Genomic DNA, 23,943 nt, shown 5'->3' with positions numbered 1-23,943 from the left:
CAGAGGGAAATATGGGCAGGCCCATGATAACAAATATTTATGAGGATGCTTAAGAGAACTAACCAAATAACATGGAAAACATTTTATTTTCCAAGATGGCGTAGCAGTCAGACGTCTTTATTCTTCATCTTGTCGTGTCCCATGTATATCTTTTTACATATTTTTTTCTTTGCATATCTTTTATATTTTTCTAAACCTGAACTTCAAAATACTCTGCTGCAACCCGCCTCACCCAATGTAGTTTGGATCTGTCTCTTCTAAAGTATTCTTATCCACCTCCGAACCGGTACTCCCCAACAGAAGCTAGCCAGCAAACTAGCTACTAGCTAATTAGTCAGCTAACCACTGCTAGCGGTCATCAGCTAACCTTTAGCTCGGAAAGCTCTCACCAGTTTTTACAACGCGTTTCAAAACAGAGCATACCGGACCTGTCTTCTCTCCATATCCCCGGATTCCTACTGCAAGCTCTGAACCTTTTTCACCTGGATCACCACAGCTAACTAGCTGCAACGCGGGTGACTATTCCTGGTTTAAAACCTGTTGAGGACAGACGTTCAGCTAGCGGAACGCCTCGCCAATATCCAATGGTAGAGCGTGGCGCGAAATACAAAAACCTCAAATGCTATAATTTCAATTTTTCAAACATACGACTATTTTACACCATTTTAAAGACAAGACTCTCGTTAATCTAACCACATTGTCCGATTTCAAAAAGGCTTTTCAGCGAAAGCAAAACATTAGATTATGTTAGGAGAGTACATAGCCAAAAACAATCACACAGCCATTTTCCAAGCAAGCATATATGTCACATAAACCCAAAACACAGCTAAATGAAGCACTAACCTTTGATCTTCATCAGATAACACTCCTAGGACATTATGTTATACAATACATGCATGTTTTGTTCAATCAAGTTCATATTTATATACAAAAACAGCTTTTTACATTAGCATGTGATGTTCAGAACATGCATTCCCACCGCAAACTTCCGGTGAATTTACTAAATTACTCATCATAAACGTTGACAAAATGCACAACAATTATTTTAAGAATTATAGATACAGAACTCCTTTACGCAATCGCTATGTCAGATTTTAAAATACCTTTTCGGCAAAAGCACATTTTGCAATATTCTGAGTACATAGCTCGGCCATCACGGCTAGCTATTTTGACACCCGCCAAGTTCGGGGCTCACTAAACTCAGAATTACTATTAGAAAAATTGTATTACCTTTGCTTATCTTCGTCAGAATGCACTCCCAGGACTGCTACTTCCACAACAAATGTTGTTTTTGTTCCAAATAATCCATAGTTATGTCCAAATACCTCCGTTTTGTTCGTGCGTTCAGGTCACTATCCAAAGGGTAATGCGCAAGCGCATTTTGAGACCAAAAAATTCAAAATGTTCCTTTACCGTACTTAGAAGCATGTCAAACGCTGTTTAAAATCTATTTTTATGACTAACGTGAGCTGTCTAGAGCACACCGGACTGTTAGCTTAAGAGGCCCATCGGACAAATTCTTCGGCCACTAGAACAATTTGGCCTGCTTTACCACACGGAGCCCTGCTGATCCGTCTGCCGACATATGTCGTGGACGAATCAGAATTAGTTGGGTAACATAGATAATTAAGATGTTTTATTAGTATAATATGCTTATTTGAGGTACTTGTCATTAGAAAGTGTCCATTGGACTCTGGTGTCTTTTCAGTTGCACGTCTACCTTAGCTGGGGCTCAGACACTTGGGGCCCAGAGAGGGGAGAGGTCAGACTTGTCGTCATGGGAATGTGTCTTTACCTATTTCTTAAACCATGTGAAGGGATGCGTGATTAATGGGGAACCAATGACTTGTCTCCACTATGTCTGTGAGCAAGTCACTCCCTCCTTTTCTTTATTGTGGGGAGGATTATGGCAGTAAATGGACCCTTGTATGTCCTCTCTTAGATCTCACACTTATCCTGTGATAATATATGGCCTAGAGGCTCACTCCCCCAGGTGGGCCGTCCAGGAAGTGGGGTCAAGAGGGGGTTTGCTTGAGATGGGAGTATCTAGAGTTGACAATTGATATATGCCATTGGATGAAATAGTTCTGTTCAATACCGTACCAGGGAGGGACAGTTCTAAGGAGACCAGATACTGGGCTATACCATTAATCCTGTTGACATAGAAGTTACTGTCTGTGTTTTATTGATATGTGTCATACAAAACTTAACCTTTCAACTGTTACTAAGTATCTGTGGTTTGTCAATGTACGTTGAAGGGGGTGTATCGTTGCTATAAAAGATCCCTGTAGCCATTCTGTAATCACCTCATTCAATGATTCATTCGAGAGAGTGCATTATTGGGGGTCAAGAACTTTTGCAAAAGTATCTTAAGTATTAAAGATGTAGTTTAACTCGGACTGGTGTGTTTGTAACTCTTCTCATTTGGTAATGCAGAAATTAGCCACCACACATATTCAGCACGAGGGGGCCACAACAGACTTTCTTCCGTCGCGACGTCCTTCTAAGGCCCTTCTGCTAGCCCCAGGTCTCTAGCTGCCTGAAGCCACTCGCTGGACTCCTATGATTACTTGGCTACGCATACATCTCCCTAACGTCAATATGCCTTGTCCGTTGCTGTTTTGGTTAGTATTTATTGCCTTATTTCACTGTAGAGCCTCTAGCCCTGCTCAATATGCCTTAGTGAATACTTTAATTACACCTCCAACACATTCGGTGACATCACCTGGTTTAAATGATATTCCTAGAGACAATATCTCTTTCATCGTCACACTATGCACAGGTTTACCCCACTGTATTCACATCCTACCATACCTTTGTCTGTACATTATGCCTAGAATCTTTTCTACCGCGCCCAGAAATCTGTTCCTTTTACTCTGTTCTGAACGTATTAGCCGTACAGTTCTTTTAGCCTTTAGCCGTACTCTTATCCTACTCGTCCTCTGTTCCTGTGGTGATGTAGAGGTTAATCCTGAACCTGCAGTGCCTAGCTCCACTCCTATTCCACAGGTGCTCTCATTTGTTGACTTCTGTAACCGTAAAATCCTTGGTTTCATGCATGTTAACATTCGAAGCCTTGGCATGCTCTGCCAATCCGGATGTCCTAGCCATGTCTGAATCCTGGCTCAGGAAGACTACCAAAAACCCAGAAATGTCCATCCCTAACTATAACATTTTCCGAGAAGATAGAATTGCCAAAGGGGGCGGAGTTAGCCTGCAGAGTTCTGTCTTACTATCCAGGTCTGTACCCAAACAATTCGAGCTTCTACTTTTAAAAATCCACCTTTCCAGAAACAAGTCTCTCACCGTTGCCGCTTGCTATAGGCCACCCTCTGCCCCCAGCTGTGACCTGGACACCATTTGTGAACTGATTGCCCCCCATCTATCTTCAGAGCTCGTGCTGCTAGGTGACCTAAACTGGGACATGCTTAACACCCCGGCCATCCTACAATCTAAGTGTGACGATCGTCGTCGAAAGGAGTAGACCAAAGCACAGCGTGGTGAGTGCTCATGTTCAAATATTTATTTTAACTCAGAACACTAAATCAGAACAATAAACAACGGAAAACGACCGTCACGTTCTGCAGGCTATACTAAGCTGTACAAAAACAAGATCCCACACTGAAGGAGGGAAAAAGGGCTGCCTAAGTATTCCCAATCAGAGACAACAATAGACAGCTGCCTCTGATTAGGAACCATACTCGGCCAATCAAAGAAAAAGACAAGATAGAAATATAACACAGACTGCCCACCCCACACCCTGACCTAACAAAATAGAGAAATAAACCGTCTCTCTCAGGTCAGGGCGTGACACTAAGCTTGATGCCCTCAATCTCACACAAATGATCAATGAACCTACCAGGTACAACCCCAAATGTATAAACACGGGCACCCTCATAGATATCATCCTAACCAACTTGCCCTCCAAATACACCTCTGCTGTTTTCAACCAAGATCTCAGCGATCACTGACTCATTGCCTGTATCCATAATGGGTCCGCGGTCAAACGACCACCCCTCATCACTGTCAAACGCTCCCTAAAACATTTCAGCGAGCAGGCCTTTCTAATCGACCTGGCCCGGGTATCCTGGAAGGATATTGACCTCATCCCGTCAGTAGAGGATGCCTGGTCATTCTTTAAAAGTGCCTTCCTCACCATCTTAAATAAGCATGCCCCTTTCAAAACATTTAGAACCAGGAACAGATATTGCCCTTGGTTCTCTCCAGACCTGACTGCCCTTGAACAGCACAAAAACATCATGTGGCATTCTGCATTAGCATCGAATAACCCCTGTGATATGCAACTTTTCAGGGAAGTTAGGAACCAATATACACAGGCAGTTAGGAAAACTAAGGCTAGCTTTTTCAAGCAGAAATTTGCATCCTGCAGCACAAACTCAAAAAGGTTCTGGGACACTGTAAAGTCCATGGAGAATAAGAGCACCTCCTCCCAGCTGCCCACTGCACTGAGGCTAGGAAACACTGTCACCACCGATAAATCCACTATAATTGAGAATTTCAATAAGCATTTTTCTACGGCTGGTCATGCTTTCCACCTGGCTAGCCCTACCCCGGTCAACTGCCATGCACTCCCTGCAGCAACTCGCCCAAGCCTCCCCGATTTCTCCTTCACCCAAATCCAGATAGCTGATGCTGACCCCTACAAATCAGCTGGGCTAGAAAATCTGGACCCTCTCTTTCTAAAATGATCTGCCGAAATTGTTGCAACCCCTATCACTAGTCTGTTCAACCTCTCTTTCGTATCGTCTGAGATTCCCAAAGATTGGAAAGCTGCCGCGGTCATCCCCCACTTCAAAGGGGGAGTCACTCTAGACCCAAACTGCTACAGACCTATATCTATCCTACCCTGCCTTTCTAAGGTCTTCGAAAGCCAAGTTAACAAACAGATTACCGACCATTTTTGAATCCCACCGTACCTTCTCCACTATGCAATCTGGTTTCAGAGCTGGTCATGGGTGCACCTCAGCCACGCTCAAGGTCCTAAACGATATCATAACCGCCATCGATAAGAGACATTACTGTGCAGCCGTATTCATTAACCTGGCCAAGGCTGTCGACTCTGTCAATCACCACATTCTTATTGGCAGACTCAACAGCCTTGGTTTCTCAAATGATTGCCTCGCCTGGTTTACCAACTACTTCTCTGATACATTTCAGTGTGTCAAATCGGAGGGCCTGTTGTCTGGACCTCTGGCAGTCTCTATGGGGGTGCCACAGGGTTCAATTCTCGGGCCGACTCTCTTCTCTGTATACATCAATGATGTCGCTCTCGCTGCTGGTGATTCTCTGATCCACCTCTATGCAGATGACACCATTCTGTATACTTCTGGCCCTTCGTTGGACACTGTGTTAACTAACCTCCAGACGAGCTTCAATGCCATACAACTCTCCTTCCGTGGCCTCCAACTGCTCTTAAATGCAAGTAAAACTAAATGCATGCTCTTCAACCGATCACTACTCTGGACGGCTCTGACTTAGAACATGTGGGTAATTACAAATACCTAGGTGTCTGGTTAGACTGTAAACTCTCCTTCCAGACTCACATTAAGCATCTCCAATCCAAAATTAAATCTAGAATCGGCTTCCGATTTCGCAACAAAGCATCCTTCACTCATGCTGCCAAACATACCCTCGTAAAGCTGACCATCCTACCGATCCTCGACTTTGGCGATGTCATTTACAAAATAGTCTCCAGCACTCTACTCAACAAATTGGATGCAGTCTATCACAGTGCCATCCGTTTTGTCACCAAAGCCCCATATACTACCCACCACTGCGACATGTACGCTCTCGTTGGCTGGCGCTCGCTTCACTCTCGTCGCCACACCCACTGGCTCCAGGTCATCTACAAGCCTCTGCTAGGTAAAGCCCCGCCTTATCTCAGCTCACTGGTCACCATAGCAGAACCCACTCGTAGCACGCGCTTCAGCAGGTATATCTCACTGGTCACCCCCAAAGCCAATTCATCCTTTGGCCACCTTTCCTTACAGTTCTCTGCTGCCAATGACTGGAACTAACTGCAAAAATCACTGAAGCTCGAGACTCATATCTCCCTCACTAGTGTTAAGCACCAGCTGTCAGAGCAGCTCACAGATCACTGCACCTGTACATAGATAATCTGTAAACAGCCCATCCAACTACCTCATCCCCATACTGTATTTATTTATCTTTCTCCTTTGCACTCCAGTATCTCTACTTGCACATTCAACTTCTGCACATCTACCATTCCTGTGTTTTAATTGCTATATTGTAATTACTTCGCCATCATGGCCTATTTATTGCCTTACCTCCCTTATCTTACCTCATTTGCACTCACTGTATATAGACTTTTTTTTCCTGCTGTATTATTGACTGTATGTTTTGTTTATTCCATGTGTAACTCTGTGTTGTATATGTCGAACTGCTATGCTTTATCTTGGCCAGGTCTCAGTTGCAAATGAGAACTTGTTCTCAACTAGCCTACCTGGTTAAATAAAGGTGATAAAAATAGTAACAGTAATAGAAATAATAAACAGCACAATCTTATAAATGCATACTCGTATTAGAAAGTCCTAGCAAGGCTATACGCATGTCAGCCCAGCCTGCTCAGGTCATTGGATTCAATTGTTCGATGTTTTATTTTTAAAGAATGAAGAGAAAATAACCTAAATGTTTATTCCACGCAAGACATTTCATGTAGTCCTCATATCATGTTGTATTCCAACAACAACAAAAAGAAGGAAAAAGGAACAGATTCTAACGGCCCCTAATGACTGCAAGTAAAAATTAATCACATGATACCCTGTTGTATTGTGCGGTGGCTGTGCCAGAGCCGACCGCAAGCCAAACCCGGGCATACCCATGTTCAACTCACAACCGATTCCGACACAGCCATGGCACGACAGCCAAGAACATATACAGTACTGACGATTCAAAGCGGGTAAACCTGTTAAACCAACCCTCTCCACCCAGACACATTTAGTTTTTTTTTATTCCAGGGTCGTTGTTCTATCGGCTGCTCTATCACCTCCGCTGTTTTACACCTAGGCCTATATCATTAGGATCAATAATATAAAAGGGTAGCATAATTAGCTTATATAGAAATATATAATATACCTTTCTCTCGCTTAGAGAAGTGCTTCCATAAACCAGTTATTGTATGAATTCTACCGTTAACTTTAATCCCTTTATCCCAGTGTTAACATGTTGACAATACCTAATCCATCCATTTGCCCGTGTGTATCGGAAGAATAATAATCCTTTACATGTTTAATATTGAGATTTATTTTTTAAATGTAAAAGGGTAATAACCAATTATTTTAGGATCGTATAGGCCTTTTCCAATAGAGAACCTAGGCAGGTTTTTAATTATATAATCGTTTACCCTAGCCCTATAATAAATATTTTCATATTCATTAAGTTTTATCTTAACAGCTAATCGTTCTGATTCACATCGGCGAACAAGGGCCGCACTATATAACAGCTTTTAAGTCATAATATACCCCGACCTTTACAATTAGGTCATATCATATTAAACAAAACAAAAAACGACCTTTGTACTTCTAATGTACACTCTTCAACTTAAATAAAAATCATAAAGAAAAAAAGGTCAGCCTTACCTATCTTCGCCTTCCCCTAAATCAAAACCTGATATTACGTCCATATAGTCCAACGTTACATATTGCCTAAATTGAAAAAGGATAAGTTCATCATACCCATTCTGCATTACCATAAACCCATCCTTATTTTAAATCCACATGGTCCACGGTTCTATACGGCATGAATATAATATATATATATTATTGACTGTATGTTTGTTTATTCCATGTGTAACTCTGTGTTGTTGTTTGTGTTGCACTGCTTTGCTTTATCTTGGCCAGGTCGCAGTTGTAAATGAGAACTTGTTCTCAACTAGCCTACCTGGTTAAATAAAGGTGAAATAAAAACATATGTATATATTTTTATTAAAAATAAATTCGTTCATGCAACAACAAAAAAAAAATAAAAAAATAAAACGTTTTTGTGAAAAACAAAAGAATCCATATTTGTACTGTGTACTGCGGGCGGTGCAAATATGTATCAGGGGCTACTTCAATAGGAGGTAGCTATCACTCATTCTCTCTGCTCTGCCTCCTTTATTCCAATATTATTTTTAATACTTCTGCACTTTAGATCAAGTAATTCGGCTTTCATTGTTTTATTATCATACCGTAGCCTCTCTGTAGTGTCTTTAAGGGAGTCCACGGTAGTTTTCAATATCTTATTTAATGCTCGTATTTCTTCCATCATTTTATTACTGTAATCCGTTCCTGTTTTTAAGGCCTCAACCTCCCCCAGTAGCCCAGGCAATAGATGCAGTTTTTTAACTGCTCGCTCATGCTTGTAAGAAATGCTCTATCTTCTGGAGACATAGTTATAATAACGTCCCCCTCCAATGTTAAATTAGGAATTTTAGACGGCGGCTTTCCTCCTGTTTCGCTCGCAGAACTCGAGGAAATGTATTCTCTTGTTTGCTTCATTGTATCAGTTTCTTTTCAGAGCATATCAAAATGCTGATCAATAAATTGGTACAGATTCTCTTTATTATCCACAATGTTTGTTTCGTAGTTATCAGCTAATCCTCAATTTTTGTGATTAATTCATGGGACAAGCTGTGCCTACCACGCTAGCACCCTCTTTCCATGTGTTTTTAAGGATACATTCCTTGTGAATAGTTACAGGGGAGAGGATGGGGGATGAATGAGCCAATTGTAAACTAGGGATGATTAGGTGGCCATGATGGTAGGAAAGCCAGATTGGGAATTTAGCCAGGACACCAGGGTTAACACCCCTACTCTTACAATAAGTGCCATGGGATTTTAGTGACCACAGATTCAGTCGCATCCGAAAGACGGCACCCTACACAGGGCAATGTCCCCAATCACTGCCCTGGGGCAATGGGATATTTTTTTTAGAATAGAGGAAAGGGTGCCTTCTACTTGCCCTCCAACATAATTTCCAGCAGCATCTGGTCTCCCATCCAGGGACTGACCACGACCAACACTGCTTTACTTCAGAAGCAAGCCAGCTGTGGTATGCAGGGTGGTATGTTGCTGGCAAGACATGGTAATGTTGCCATTGTTTATTAAAGTGTTTTCAAAATAAACATGTCTCCAAGTCCCATATCACACACTCACAAACTTTAAATATGTGTGTACATTGTCCTATCAATCTGGGAGGAGCACCTCATATCACACTCATTTGTACATGTCCACCATATACATGTAAATCACGGCAAAGTTCTTCTTCTGTGGGTTTCATGGCAGACTACAACCCAAAAAGGTGTATTACCTCCACCAACTGGACAGTGGTGAAAAAAACAAGGTAAAAATCAAATCCAAATGTGACAGGGAAACTAACTCAATCCACCCAAAATAAACCAATAAAAAAAACACATTGACAAAACCAAGTCCCCAAAACAACCACTTCTACCCAGTGGTGGAAAAAGTACCCAATTGTCATACTTGAGTAAAAGTAAAGATACCTTAATAGAAAATGACTCAAGTAAAAATGAAAGTCACCCAGTAAAATTCTACTTGAGTAAAAGTATTTGATTTAAAAAAATACTTAAGTATCTAAAGTAAAAGTATAAATAATTTCAAATTCCTTATATTAATCAAAGTGAGTGGCGCAGTGGTCAAAGGCACTGCATCTCAGTGCTTGAGGCGTCACTACAGATACCCTGGTTCGATTCCAGGCTGTATTACATCCGGCCGTGATTGGGAGTCCCAAAGGGCGGCGCACAATGGGCCCAGCGTCGTCCGGGTTTGGACTGGGTAGGCGGTCATTGTAAATAATATTGTGACTTGCCAAGTTAAATAAAGGTTAAATAAAAAACATCAAAACACAGAAAAGATAACCAAGGCCCTTTGATGGTCATCAACTCAAGGTAATAAATATTAATTATTTTCTAAATCGAGAGAAACGAGTGTTTAAATATATTTTATTATAAAGCAAACACGGAAAATACTGACGTCACATTATGCGCCCGTGGTGAGCGACGCGGGGGATTGAAATACGTAAACAACCACAGATTTGTTTGTTCTATCTGTGAAACAAGTGTCGCTGTTTTGAGGATAAGTCATTTAGCAATATGTTGAAAAGGGTACCCAAGTCAACATTAAAGTCTCTAATGAAGAAGAAAGCCCACATTCGTGTAGGCACAGCCGCAGATGCAATGGTATGTTTGAAAATGCTATCGTAGCTAGCTGTCGATACGAACAATTCCAGCCAGCGAAGCTAACGTTAAAATATTGTTTTCAAACGAATAGCTTTAAGGTACATGCAAACATAGCTAACGTTAGTTATGTAGCTTAGCTTAACCAGCTACTGTAGTAGGATAGTTACCTATCTGTTTCATGCCGTCGGTGTCTGAAACTGAATGGCCCTCTCTTAGGCCGAGCTGAACGTGCTGCTGTTTCTGCATAGTCTCGCAGAAGAGGCGAGGACCAAAGCTTTTGAGGAGAAATCTGCGAATATCAAAGCACACCACGTCAAAGCAGTATCCAAGGTATTGGTTACTGAATAACATTGGGTGGTAGGACACAAAGGGTGCATTTCAATGGTCTAAAGCACAGGTGTCAAACTCATTCAATGGCGGGCCTGTGGGTTTTCACTCCTCCCTTATACTTGATTGATCAATAAGGTCATTGATTAGTTAGGAACTCCCCTCATGTGGTTGTTTAGGTCTTAATTGGACACACATTGAAAGGAAGTAACAAAAACAAGCAGACAGCCCTCCATGGAATGAGTTTGACAACCCTGTTGTAAAGGGCCTCCTCTCCTTCATTATCACTGATCTTAAATCACCTTGACAGTAGCCCAATATTAGACCTCTGATTTAATTAAGGTGGGAGGGGTTTGAGGAGGAAGATGGTGGAAGTGGATGCTGAGTTTGAATTAAGCAGCGCATCGAGTAAATTTGGTGAAGAGGAATGTTCTGAATGAACAACAGTAGTATTGAAAACTGGAACAAAAAGGAAATTGGAGTAGGGGATACGTGTTTAAATGATAATGAATCGCTTCTGGTAAGGCTGCGTTTGTTGAGTAAGGCTGCGTTTGTTGAGTAAGGATGCGTTTGTGGGAAACCCAATTGAGGTGTTGAAAATGGTGAGTCTGTCAGAGTGACCAGGAGTGGTCTAATTTTGATGAATTGTATTTCTGAGGAACAGAGGAAGACTGCAGTGGGCCTCAAAAGAATCCCGACAACAGAAGTTTTGAACTTCGGAGTAGAGCACCCGTCAAAGGATTCATCTCAAGGGTGACGACAGATGTTCAGGTTGAATACCCAACGAGAATTCCTGGTGTGGTTGGTGCCGAGCGTCTGACCCGTTGGGCGAATGGAGAAAAAGTCTGTCGGTCCTGTTTTTTGTTGTTGATAAAGAGCAAATACCTACGCATGTGAAGCTTGGTTATGTAAGAAATGCCGTAAGAGCTTTTGTATTGTAGTGTAAGAATTTTTTTGGGGGGGAATCCTCTTTCCATCCTGCATAGTAGGTGGCGGGATCCACATTCAATTGTGATTGCCAATATACCATGAAGAATGAGGTATAAGGGCTTTCCATAGTGACTGTGTTGCCAGGTTTAGGTAAAATGACTAGCCCAATGACAACTGAAAACTAGCCCCAAAAAATGTTGCTCAGCAAGAGTTGCCACATTTAACCAATAGGCAGCTCCATATTAGCTAGCTAGTACTGTCTTTCTTACTTGCCATGATGTGTGTGTACGGCTCTCCTCCCACTTGTGGCTCAGCTGCCTGCTGCAGCCCTCTCTCAATGCACACAGACCCCCACACCCCCACCCCTACCTAGAAAGAGAAATGCCATGGTGTAATTTAGAAGTAGCTCAAAAAACATGTGACCAAAACATTTTCATAACATTGTTTTCAAAATAGCCCAATTGTGGGAAAGCGCGGACATGGCAACCCAGGTCAGATAACTCATGGTCCAATGACCGTACCTGCTAGCAGCATATGTCCGAAGCTACATCCATAATCGGTAGACGGTTCTGACTGTAAAATCGCAGTTTGCATCACCGAGCAGTGAACAAGAAAGTATTAAATCCAGCTTTTAGGATGCTACCCCCTCCCCAAATCAATATGTAATATGGATGCCAATGTCTAGCTTTGCGTGCACACATTTCCTTTATTTCCCATCTGGGGCAGCACCTGCCTGTTTTGCCGGACTTATTAGATAACAGACCGGTGTGCGAAAAACTAAACATTGGCATCCATATTAGATTTTGAGGAGTGTAGCATCTAAAAACTGGATTTAATAGAACCGTCTACCAATTATGGAATCTAGCTTTGGACTGGGGACACCTTCTGCTAGCAGGTACGGTCATTGGACCATGAGTTATCTCGAATGCAGTCGCTATGGAATGCCCTTAGACCTAGTCTCATTAAATAATGAAATCATTAATCAAACATCTAATATTGGGCTACCTTGGGATTTCAGATCAGTACAGAAGGATGTAAATGAGGCAAGGAGAGGCTATTGAAATGTTGCCATATTCTTGAATCCTTTATAGACGGGGCAAATTCCTGTGGTTGCTTTATAGACATGACAGATATCATCATAGTGAGTCATGTAGATTAATGGATATCCTACATTTGTAGATATCCTATTCCTTAAGTTAATTTGTCATAGAAGAGTTATTTTTCATGACTTTGAATGTGAAAAATAGCATCTTATCATGCTACTTTTAAAATGTCAATGATGTTTTGATCGTCTTTCCTTAGAAACTTCTGAAACGAGCCAGAGGGTGAAGTGGACAGACCTTTCTACAACATGATTCAACAACCGATTTACAAGGCATTTTTTAAAGTCACATTTGTCTGAATTATAAATTGAACCTGTATTTTGTTTTATTTTCTTTAGTTTGAATCTTTATTAGTCTTTACTTCAGTCGCTAGTCTTTATCTGTTTGCATTTCTTATGTTTTGTCTGCCATTTAGCATTTGCACAATGCAGAGTATTTTGGAACACTTTTATATGCTGTCCAATTAAATGTTGTTCTGTAAATCTATCTTTGGTGTAGTCCTAGTTGCCCCTGCCATGTTCCATCAAGCTGACCAGAGTTTGTTTCCTGTCATACTATTCCAGTTCCCTGTCAGAGAAATGTGCCTGTCAGAGAAAAGCTGCCCAGAGGTGTGTAGTGTCCATCCATGCCCCTCTCGTGCCCCCCTGGGGTCAGTGCGGTGGCCGACAGCTGCGGGTGCTGCAAGGTCTTTTGAGAGGAGTGATATTCACCTAGTGCCTTCTATCATTTTCTCTGTTATAAAGATGTAGCATTAATGAAATGCTAGAGAGCCCTCCAAATTAAAATCTGGACCTCGCAACTAGTTCCCCTCTAATCAGGGACTGGTTTAGACCTGGGACACCAGGTGGGTGCAATTCATTATCAGGCACAAGAGCCAGCAGTACTCTGGACCTCATACAGTAAGATTTGGATACCCCTGGCCTAGAGCCTTGTCCTATCTCAGGCCTCCATCTTCTTTCCCTAACAGTTTGTCACGGTTGTCAGAGCTTCCGGCTGAATGCTTCACAGACTTCCCTAAGCATTGGCCTGCCCCCAAGACTTCTCCCAAATTCCTCACCTCTTCACGCTACATACGTGATCTGCGTGTCGAGATGTTATCTCACTCATCTTTTATCACAGGGTTTTCTGAAGCCATGGCACTTGACATGTGTGGTATGTGTTCACTTTCCTATCAAATTGCTCAAGAAGACACTTATCTGGTAGTAATCTTATAGAGCCCTTTAGGTGGTCTGCTGTAGGGATGTTAAGTTTCTTCATTGTGATAATCAGGTTTATTATGATGAGAATAACAGAGGACAAAATGTACTGTAATTATACTAATGGACAGATGCATCACAAAAAAAAATTCATGATATGCCTCAGCTCATGCATAATCATATTTTGGTGGTTGACATGTAAAACCAACAATCTAAGCCAGTGCAGAAAACCAACAATCTAAGCCAGTGCAGAAAACCAACAATCTAAGCCAGTGCAGAAAACCAACAATCTAAGCCAGTGCAGAAAACCAACAATCTAAGCCAGTGCAGAAAACCAACAATCTAAGCCAGTGCAGAAAACCAACAATCTAAGCCAGTGCAGAAAACCAACAATCTAAGCCAGTGCAGAAAACCAACAATCTAAGCCAGTGCAGAAAACCAACAACCTAAGCCAGTGCAGAAAACCAACAATCTAAGCCCCCCCGCTTATCGCTCCTTCTCTTGCTTTTCCCCCCAGAGACGAAAGAGGATGCGAGACATCCCACGCCCTCATTTGTTCTGGTTCATATAGTCAATGATTTAAGTAGACCAGACCCAGCTGCTATCATGTTGGTGTGTTTGGGAGAGCCACCCCTTAAATAGACTGGAACTGACCATTTATTTCAATGGTAAACTGCCTGTGTAAGACATCTTCATTTATCCAGGACCTTTGCCCCCCCCCTCCAACACAGCTGGGTTGATTTTGCCTTCTTCTCTAGCGATTGTTTTCTTCTGAATCTGATCTGGCGTTCCAGTGATGAAGGGGGGTTTCTGGGTGTGGAACCCCACCCCTCTGACCCCGACAGTCCCATTGTCTGCCCGTGACAGCCCCCCGGGCTACCTAGCCTTACTGTCACTGACCCACAGATTCACATGGCTCCCCTTACTGTCATCAGCTCCTGCTCGCTGCTCCAGTAAGACACTTACAGCAGAGCAGCTCATGTTCAGGGTCCAGATGCAGATGTAGGGCAAAAAAACAACATACGTGATGTTCAGTGGGAACTGGAAAGGCAAAAACATGATTTTCCCAACACTGCATGAAAACATATTTATACAGCTAGAAGAGGGAGCTCTGTTCTGTTTCATCGTAATATCAGTGTTATCTTGTCCTTAAGGGAACAACGTGAACATTTCTGTAATTTCACTGGGGAAATAAAGTAGTAATTTTCTTTAATGTAAAAATATGTGTGTATTGGAGAACCTGTTTTCAATTTGGTCTTAGACTCATCCAGCTCCAGTCTGGCAGCATCTTTGGCTTTTGTCTCAACAGATAAATCCTCTGCAACGTCAACGTCCTGAATGCTCCCGCTGATACCAATTTTGACACTTTTCCAGAAACCAGAAGTAGAACTTTAGATGAGATGTTAATCTCCCCCTCCCCTGCTGAAAATCACATGCAAAAAAAGCACTATGGTGTCCATCTAGCTACCAACAGACAATAAATACATTGTGTTCAGACAATAAGCTCTAGGTGAACTAAACAGGATATTAGCTGATAGTCATAAAAAAATAGAGTTTCTGAGAGAGAGAGAGAGAACACTTCTATGTAAAAGACACAAAGGCAAGTCTGTCGGGTGGTTTTGGCATTGGTTTTTGGTTCCCAGGTCATAATGTAAACTGGGATCCCAAACAATTATCCCTTTGGAAGTGTGTGTGGCTTTTGCCACTTCTCTGTTCGCTATGGGTAACAGGCAATGGTTGATGCTTTCTGACACCTTCCAGTCCTGTCTCTTGTTCAGCTTCGTTTAGTTTTCTTGTCAGACGTTAGCAAATCGCTCTGTATTTGAGAGTTTGGTTTTAGTTTTCTGGTAACATTCACTTCTGAGTTAATCTGAAACACACAGTCTCAGCATAGTTTTGGGGCATGAACTTCAGGGAAAAGTCATCAAGCTTTCAGTCAGCAATGTATCGTCAGAAAGGTAGATACAAGGGGAATCCGGCCTCTTTTTGAAGTTGATATTTTTTCACTCAATCCAAGCTGCCAGGGTGACATTGACAGAGTGCCTGGTGTAAAATCTGTGAGGTGACTCACAAGTGCACTTATGCTCCTCTGTTTTAAATGAAACCAAATGCACTGACATATTTCTTACACATAGTCACCCAGTCATCCTCTTTTCATTAGGATGGGGGAAGACATGTGGCTGTGGAATGATGAAGGTATCTATGCAGATGAGGAGAATCCCAAGTAGGTGAAGCAGACTCACAACAGGACAATAAAAGTTAATAGGCCTACTTGAACGTGCTTACTTTAATATGACAACTTTTGCATTGAGAGCAGGTGTATGTGTGTGAGAAAATGAGTGTGAGTGAGACCGAGAGAGGGGGAGAAAGCAAACTCACTGCTAACCCAAAACCTTGCATTAGGTTTGAGGTGCGACTATCATGATGTTCTGAGATGTTTTCATTCCTTATGGATTCTGACGGCATGGGTGATTTCATGGAATTTTTCTTAGATTTTTCATCTGGAAAACAGATTTGTTCTCTAGCGTGCATACTGGGGTTGGGACCATTGTGGATGATGTTCTTTTAACACAATTCTGTCGAAAAAATCTTTTTCAGGTATTTTATTTACATCAAGAGATGACTTAGCTGTTGGACAAAGAACCTTAATTCCAAAGAGGGTAAAAATGCTAATTCGGGTACCATTTCTGATTTGGATTCTGCACTTCATGGATCTTATTAATGGACAATATTTCTCAAGACATCCACGACATAGACGTAAGTATCCAACCGACACATTTTGATGCGACCTGATTGAAATGCGGACACCTGTTCTACGTAATTATACGCATATTCAACTCCTCTTCATACATGCGTAAAAGCATGGACATTACTATGTGGGTGCAGTAAATTTTACTTTCAGGCAACAATGCGGTCATATATTTTCATGGTTTATATGCGTTGGCTTACTATGTGAACCACACAATACATTGTAAAGTTTGGCTGAGGGTTTGATAAACCTGGGCTGGCTCCTGTTTCTATTCTTGGAACATTAATGTGCCACGTATAGTAAGTCACTACTCAGGTTTATGAGATTGGCTGTATTCGTTGAGTACAGAGCATAATGATTTGTGATAATGTAGTTCTTCCAAAAAAGACAAGTTGTATGGGATTCAAGTTTGACCAAATTTCACATGCACGTGCTCAAGACATGTAACTGCATCCTCTCTTACGCAGGATCACATACACACACACACACACGTGTGTGTGTGTGTGTGTGTGTGGTGTGTGAGAGAGAGCGAGAGAGAGAGACACACACACACACACAGCCATAACACCAGCTCTTCTCTCCAGGTAGCGCAGTGGTGAGCAGGTTGTGTCATGCTGGCTGCCTGACATGCTCAGCGTTAAACGGCTGCCTGTCCTGTAAGCCCCGCCTCTTCTTCCACTTGGAGCATGATGGGATGTGGGAGAGGGGGACCTGTCTGCTATCCTGCCCCAGAGGTCACTATGGGACACGCTCCCCACATGTCAACACCTGCACCAGTGAGTCGTGATGGATGAACAACACCGACACTGTTATGGAGCGTTGTGATAATAATGTCATACACAGTGTAATGCCCTGATCATGTATCCACTCTAACCAGGGTCCCTGTCTGTGTCTCAGAGTGCAGGGAGGACTGTGTTTCCTGCTTCAACAGGAACTTCTGCACTCACTGTCACCAGGGCCACTACCTGTACAGAGGGAGGTGTGAGGACAGCTGCCCCGAGGGCCTGACCCCAAACGCTGCACTAAGAGAGTGCAATGGTAAGTCTATTACACTACAGCTGAACTGTGATCTTCCTTCATAGTCATAATGTGTTCAAAGTCTGGCTAAAACTAATAAGATCCAGTATTGGTCGGCCAAGAATCTGGGCTTGGATGCATCAAAATCACACATTGTGGAAGAAGACATATAAAGTACATATTTACAGTAGGGAGAGAGATCTATATAGAAATGCGTCTCTAACGTCTATGTCCCTCCGTCCCAGATTGTCCAGTGGGCTGTGAGGTGTGTGTGACGAGGAACACCTGCACCAGGTGTAGAGCAGGACTGTACCTCCTGCATGGCCAGTGCCATCATACCTGCCCAGGGGGGTTTGAGCCTGATGGACAGCTCATGGAGTGCATTTCTCAAGGTTAGTGACTCTCTGTCCTCCCCCGTCTCTGTACATGAGCCATCCCAATAGATCATTGATCGATCACTCTACAATGCAAATTTGACTGTATATTTTGTGTATCTATCTACCCTACAATGTCATGCCCCCCATCTTTCTCTCAGTACACTGTAAGGTGGGAGAATGGGGAGACTGGGACCTCTGCTTTCGGAGAGGGAGGACCCGGGGCTACAGGAAGTTTGAGGAGGTACGAAGAAGAGAGGTCCTACGGCACCCCACCCTGTACGGCGACCCCTGCCCCAAAGTCAAAGAGTGGAGGAAATGTGTCATCAAAAGGAGACCAAGTCCAGGTATACTGGTGATCAAAGTGAAATTTTGACTTATTTCAGTTTTCCCACATCTTGCATTGTCCTCTCCCTTTCCACAGGAAGATCAGATGGCAAAGGCATTAGGCCAACAGAACATTGATGCAAGATCATTGGTGGGAGCAAAATAATAGCAAGTGGCAGATGTGATCCAAAACAGGATGGAAGGCCAGAAGGAGGACTGGATTAACTGGGTTGAAAGAGAGACCTCCATTGCCTGGACCTTAGTCGTTTCTGTAGTCAGGAACAGTGTGCAACAATGTATTCCTCTATGTTTGTGACCAGCTGTTGACCTGCCTTAGTTGAGAGACCTTGGAGTAGATAACATTATCATCTGCTCTAGAATTTCAGGTTCAACATTTTTTGGTTCATTGGAACATGTCACCCACACGATCCATTCCAGGAAAAGGTCACTAAATTGATATGGACTGAATTGAGCAGTGTTCAAAAAGTGTTATTCTAATGAGTTTTTTTGTTTCTATCATGATGGTGGCTAGCCCACTTGTTCTACAAGTGTTGCATTTCTATGTATAGCAAGTCAAATTGAAACTATTGATGCCTTTTCATGATTTAAATCATTGTTATAGGCCTACATAAAATGTTTGTGTGGGAGATTTTATAGTAAATGACAGTATATTGTCTTCACAAACATGACTGAATTACATTTTGTTACCAAAAAACATTGTTAAGTGGAAAGCCTACTCCAAAGATGTCTATAGCTAGCTAAATAAAACAAATTATATACAATATGTTGTATACATTTTCTCCTACATTAAGGCGGCAGGTAGCCTAGCGGTTGGAGCGTTCAAATCCCTAAACCGACAAAATGAAAAAGCTGTTGATGTGGTCTTGATCATGACTCAGTTCCATTACATTACACATAAGTCATTGGACGAAGGCATGTTCTGTACGGGGAGTTTTGTTAAGATCTAAGACGCTCAATCTGAACAGTAACAAGCGTCGCTTGCTGTACGTTATTGGCAGCATAAGGACCTTATCTTCCATAGCAGAAAAAAATTACAAGGTTAAATTGATACACACATTGGTACAGTTAGGGTTAGTGTTCTCACACGGCCATATCTCGATGTTACAGCGCTTGTTTATGGAAAACAGACGGGAGACAAGAGTCAACCACCTGTGCCAATTAGCTATCTAGCATGCTCTGAACACCTCTGTGTAATGTATTTGTGCAACTCGGGAAGTGTCGTTTTGTCGGATGGAGACACCCATAGCTGTATGGATCTGTGCAAAACTGTAAGTGTAACTTTTTTAGTTGAAGGATACTTTCTCGCTGATGAAAGATAAGGGCCATATGTTTCAAAAGTGGTATTGCAGCGATGAAAACGTTAACACAGTGTCGGGATTGTAGTTCACATGAGGCAGTCGTGGGCAAAGCTAATGCCTGAGAACTGTAAGAAGGCAGAATGCCGCCTAGAGTTCTCAATAGCTAGATGTGCCCTTGGGCAAGGTACTTAAACTTGATTGCTCCATGTTCGTTTCTGATAATGGCTGGCCGTGACCCCATTCTCCGAGGGTGTCTCAGGAAGTTGGGATATCAAAAAACACATTTCCATTTCACACATGCGTATAATAGCTGACACAATTGTACATGTGTGAAACAGGACAAATATAAGCGCCCACATGTTAAACTTCTGCAATAATACATGAGGCCGTGAGAAGCTGAGGACATGAGAAGCTGACAAATAAAACCACCCACACCTCATGCTGTATGATCACCCTCATCCGACGCTTGAGCTGGCAGGCAGACCACGCAACGTCATCCCGTTACGTGTATGAATACACGGAAGGAGGAGGAACGTGAGTATTTAGCTTTGTTTTGGTAGAAGATATTTTAGTGATTAGCTAGCTAGCTAGCGTTTATAGGTCGAGAACGATCAATAATTTGCGAATTATTTAAAAACATCACTGAGCGATGGTCAAACGCTATTCATGACAGGTGAGTGTGGAGGAAATTCGCTCGAGGTAGAAGACAGTTAAGCGGTGTATCACTGACAACTGTGGCCTCCGGAGCTAACAGTAACTTGAAAGCAAAGCTTGTCAACAAGAAATGGCTACTATACAGTAGCTAGCTAGTTTGATGGCGACATCATTACTATTGAAGTGTGTATTTAGTAGCTAGCTATGTTCTTTATGGTGGTTGTCCTGTTCGCTTTAGATTAGCAAGATGGCTAACGTTATAGCAACATACCCTCTCTGATTATAGCTAACCAGTGTTTTTATCTCTCTGGGAAAGGTGGGATTAAACCGACTCCTGAATCCTGTCTCTTTTCAACAATATTTTTTCCATAGAGAGGAACTTTGAGAGAATACAGAATTGACCCTGATGTCATCCCAGTAACTGCGCTTGAGAGAGTAAGTAGTTCATTTTTTTCCATCATAGTAATTAGGGCAATATGATTGACACAAAATATTCTAGCCAGCTAAGTCATCTGAAATTCACATTTTAGATATTTAGGCATATTGCTAATTGAGTCTCTCGTGACAACTTGTATGTGATCTTGTTCAACTGGGAGCTGAGATTATTGCTTAAAATTAGTCCGCAGGACTGTCTGTCTTTTCCTGTGTCTCAGCATTAGCTTAACGATCTGTCTCCCCTCTCAGTATGGCGAGCTGTGGTGAGGTAGACCACACTGTGGACTCTGTGTCCTCCTCTAAGGTGGAAGACGGAGGGGACGCCTGTACTGGTGACTCCCCCACCTCCCCTAAACCTTCCGCCAACCCCTTGCCGGAGTGTGCCATCTGCCTCCAGACCTGTGTCTACCCGGTTCGCCTGCCCTGCTGCCACGTCTTCTGCTTCCTGTGCGTTAAAGGAGCCTCCTGGCACAGCAAGCGCTGTGCTCTCTGCAGACAGGAAGTACCTGAGGACTTCCTGGAGCATCCCACCCTGCTGTCCCCAGAGGAGCTGAAGGCAGCAGCTGCAGGGGGGCGAGGAGGAGCCAGCCCGAGGAGCGCTGGGGGAGACAATGCCTGGTACTACGAGGGGAGGAATGGATGGTGGCAGTACGACGAGAGGACCGGCCGTGAGCTGGAGGATGCCTTGGCCAAGGGCAGGAAGCGTGCCGAGATGCTGATTGCTGGCTTCCTGTATGTGGCTGACCTGGAGAACATGGTGCAGTACCGCCGCAACGAGCACGGTCGCCGCCGCCGCATGAAGCGTGACGTGGTGGACATTCTTAAAAAGGGTGTAGCCGGACTCAGACTGGACCCTGACCCCGCCCCGCCAGTAGTTGCCATGGCAGCTGTTCTGGTCACAACAGCGACAGTGGAGCGGTCAAGCTCTGCTGACGGGGAGGATGTGACTGGACGGTCACAGGCGGGTCGCTCAGGGGTTCTCATCCCAGCTCCTCCTGTCAGACCCCCTACAGTCCTGGGGGCCCACCCTGCCACTCCAGCCTCCATCTCCCTGGAAGACTCTCTGTCCCAGCTCCTCATCAGCCAACCAGAGGGGGAAGAAGAGAAGGATGAAGAGAAGGTAACTTCAAGCATGAGCCAGGTGCACGAGTCAGCATCTGGTAGCAGTGAGGGTGAGGATGGTGATGAGGTAGGCCAGGGGTGGGACAGGGAGAGTGGGGGACGAGAAGTAGGAGTTCGACGGAGGAGCAGATACAGACTCCTACAGCGGTGGCTCAGGGAGGTCCAGCCTGACAGACTGCCACCTGGTGGTGGGTCCTCCAGCGGAGGCCTTACTGTGCGCTCACGCAGCCCTGACGGTCAGTGCAGTGTCACTGAGGTGTGACCACAACTGGACCACTCTCTGCACTCATCCCAGTTCAGCAAAAAAAAGCATTCACTTCATGCCCATGGTGGTAGTGAAGAACCCAGGGGAAGATGGCAGATCAGCCATTTGCATTACATATACAGTTCAGTCAGCCACATAGGCTAATCAATAGTTTCTAATAATACGTCAGCCAGCAAAATATGCAACATTGCACACAATGAACTAGCCCATACTGCTCCACTGTCTGCCACTGTAACCGTTTGAGCCCATGTTATTATGGTTAACCATGCATTGGTACTAAATATTTGAAGAGAAATGGTGAAATGATAAAGGTTTGAGATTTGGTGGGGATTTAACCTTTTAAATGTAGCATCCCATCTCTAACCGGAGGCAAAAAGTAATTATATTGTTTTGTTGTACATTGTTTTTTGCTGTAAGGAATGTATTTTCTAATCTCCATTGAAAGAGTTTGTGTGTGCGTGCTTTTTTTGTCTGTGTATTGAGGTCATATTTCATCTTAATATAAAAAGTGTGTGCTTGTGTTGTGAGTGAAAGGTGATGAGAGCCTACTGGTAGTGAGGTCTTGAGTGTAGAGACGAGTGACGATTTCTATTACTTGTTCTAGTATTCTATGGAAACAGTATGGATGGGAGATGTATTGTTAGTGTTAACGAGTCTGTTTTGAAGTTTAAACCTATTATTTGAACTCTTCTGTCAACAAAAAAGTATTTTTGACTTATTTAATATGATTTAACGTATGTGTGTGGTCTCTTTGTTTATCTGTTTTCTCAAAAACAATAAACTTAATCTATTTGACATTAATTGAAAAGTAATGAGTTCAATTTTATTGGTAACTTAAAGGGAATATGACAATTATTGGAAGGTGATAGCTATTACATATGCATATGGCTTTGGGTGATACAGTATGTCCAGTGTGCATCAGTGTTGTGACTCAGCATTGTGAATTTACACCCACAAGGTTTTTTTTATTAAACATTTTTGACCAGGCAGGTCAATTTTAGACCAAAGTCTAACATCAGCTCAGTAGGTGGAAATGATGGGAAATGCTATATCAAGAGACTTCCTCATTCAGATGAAAAATGACAAAATTAAACAGGTGATGAGAAATGGATGGAAAAAGATGGTTAACCTGTGGTTACTTGGAGGCATGAGACAAACTCCATGACTTGTCTTTTCATAAAGTATAAAGCAGAAACCTTTGCATGACAAAGACACTACTTGTTTGGGTTTGGATTGAAACATGTGAGTTCTCTATTCCTCCTGCCTCTGACCATACAGAATGACTGAGCAGCACGAAAATGAGGGAATGGTTTTGCAAACTGAAAGTGATTGGATGAAAATTGTGCAGATGTTTCCCTGGATTCACTTGTTGTGTGGATATTGATGAGTATGTGGATAAGCTGGCCATCTATGGGGTCCATTTGGCTTGCCCCAACACCTATGCTGTCTACCACTGTGAATGTCAACCTGGGCTCATAGTAAAGAAGAGTGCATCAGGACGATGTGTGGACCTAGACACGTGTAAGATGGACAAGAAGTTGTTCTGAGGAGAAAGGGGAACGTGTCAATCTGGAGGGCACCTACATTGCCAGTGCCCCCTGGGTTCAATAACTAGGGAAAAAAATAAAAATAATAATGGGTGTACACTACCGGTCAAATGTTTTAGAACACCTACTCATTCAAGGGCTTTACTATATTTTTACAATTTCTACATTGTAGAATAATAGTGAAGACATAAACTTTGAAATAACACATATGGAATCATGTAGTAACCAAAAAAGTGTTAAACAAATCAAAATATATTTTATATTTGAGATTATTCAAATAGCCACCCATTGCCTTGATGACAGCTTTGCGCACTCTTGGTATTCTCTCAACCAGCTTCATTAGGTAGTCACCTGGAATG

The 23,943-nt window shown here is 42.8% G+C and overlaps 3 protein-coding genes across 9 annotated transcripts; all 3 read left to right on the top strand.

Annotated features, from left to right (window-relative positions):
* Nucleotides 1-9,993: 9,993 nt before the first annotated feature.
* LOC106607939 (centromere protein W) lies at nucleotides 9,994-13,065 on the top strand. 2 transcript variants are annotated; one of them, XM_014205431.2, is made up of 4 exons: nucleotides 9,994-10,219; nucleotides 10,436-10,549; nucleotides 11,211-11,299; nucleotides 12,779-13,065. In XM_014205431.2, the coding sequence occupies exons 1-4, from the start codon at nucleotides 10,133-10,135 to the stop codon at nucleotides 12,786-12,788; spliced, it is 300 nt and encodes a 99-aa protein (XP_014060906.2). In that variant the 5' UTR covers nucleotides 9,994-10,132; the 3' UTR covers nucleotides 12,789-13,065. The 2 variants fall into 2 exon arrangements, with proteins under 2 accessions (XP_014060906.2, XP_014060907.2); XM_014205432.2 differs by lacking the exon at nucleotides 11,211-11,299.
* Nucleotides 13,066-14,493: 1,428 nt separating this feature from the next.
* LOC106607925 (R-spondin-3) lies at nucleotides 14,494-19,022 on the top strand. Of its 2 annotated transcripts, XM_045720920.1 has the most exons (6): nucleotides 14,494-16,532; nucleotides 17,109-17,300; nucleotides 17,422-17,562; nucleotides 17,787-17,933; nucleotides 18,077-18,262; nucleotides 18,340-19,022. In XM_045720920.1, exons 1-6 carry the CDS (start codon nucleotides 16,442-16,444, stop codon nucleotides 18,378-18,380), a joined length of 798 nt encoding a protein of 265 aa, XP_045576876.1. In that variant the 5' UTR covers nucleotides 14,494-16,441; the 3' UTR covers nucleotides 18,381-19,022. The 2 variants fall into 2 exon arrangements, with proteins under 2 accessions (XP_045576876.1, XP_014060880.2); XM_014205405.2 differs by having other exon boundaries at nucleotides 14,494-17,300; nucleotides 18,340-18,996.
* Nucleotides 19,023-19,363: 341 nt separating this feature from the next.
* On the top strand, nucleotides 19,364-23,249 carry LOC106607940 (E3 ubiquitin-protein ligase rnf146-like). 5 transcript variants are annotated; one of them, XM_014205434.2, is made up of 4 exons: nucleotides 19,364-19,531; nucleotides 19,900-20,095; nucleotides 20,588-20,650; nucleotides 20,900-23,249. In XM_014205434.2, the coding sequence occupies exon 4, from the start codon at nucleotides 20,901-20,903 to the stop codon at nucleotides 22,032-22,034; it is 1,134 nt and encodes a 377-aa protein (XP_014060909.2). In that variant the 5' UTR covers nucleotides 19,364-19,531; nucleotides 19,900-20,095; nucleotides 20,588-20,650; nucleotide 20,900; the 3' UTR covers nucleotides 22,035-23,249. The 5 variants fall into 5 exon arrangements, with proteins under 5 accessions (XP_014060909.2, XP_014060911.2, XP_045576875.1 ...); XM_014205436.2 differs by having other exon boundaries at nucleotides 20,532-20,650; XM_045720919.1 differs by lacking the exon at nucleotides 19,364-19,531 and having other exon boundaries at nucleotides 19,783-20,095.
* The last annotated feature ends 694 nt before the right edge of the window (nucleotides 23,250-23,943 follow it).

Source organism: Salmo salar, chromosome ssa06, assembly GCF_905237065.1.
Source record: "Salmo salar chromosome ssa06, Ssal_v3.1, whole genome shotgun sequence".
NCBI lineage: Eukaryota > Metazoa > Chordata > Actinopteri > Salmoniformes > Salmonidae > Salmo > Salmo salar.
The sequence above is the reverse complement of the archived record's forward strand: the minus strand, read 5'-3'. Positions and strand labels throughout refer to the sequence as shown.

Excerpts from the sequence above, each read along its gene's own strand:
- LOC106607939 (XM_014205431.2), top strand. The coding sequence starts at position 10,133 with ATGTTGAAAAGGGTACCCAAGTCAACATTAAAGTCTCTAATGAAGAAG. Across the intron at positions 10,220-10,435 it reads GCACAGCCGCAGATGCAATG|GCCGAGCTGAACGTGCTGCT; the intron begins GTATGTTTGAAA and ends GCCCTCTCTTAG. Across the intron at positions 10,550-11,210 it reads ACGTCAAAGCAGTATCCAAG|AGGAAGACTGCAGTGGGCCT; the intron begins GTATTGGTTACT and ends TCTGAGGAACAG.
- LOC106607925 (XM_045720920.1), top strand. The coding sequence starts at position 16,442 with ATGCTAATTCGGGTACCATTTCTGATTTGGATTCTGCACTTCATGGAT. Across the intron at positions 16,533-17,108 it reads AAGACATCCACGACATAGAC|GTAGCGCAGTGGTGAGCAGG; the intron begins GTAAGTATCCAA and ends TCTTCTCTCCAG. Across the intron at positions 17,301-17,421 it reads ACATGTCAACACCTGCACCA|AGTGCAGGGAGGACTGTGTT; the intron begins GTGAGTCGTGAT and ends TCTGTGTCTCAG.
- LOC106607940 (XM_014205434.2), top strand. The coding sequence starts at position 20,901 with ATGGCGAGCTGTGGTGAGGTAGACCACACTGTGGACTCTGTGTCCTCC.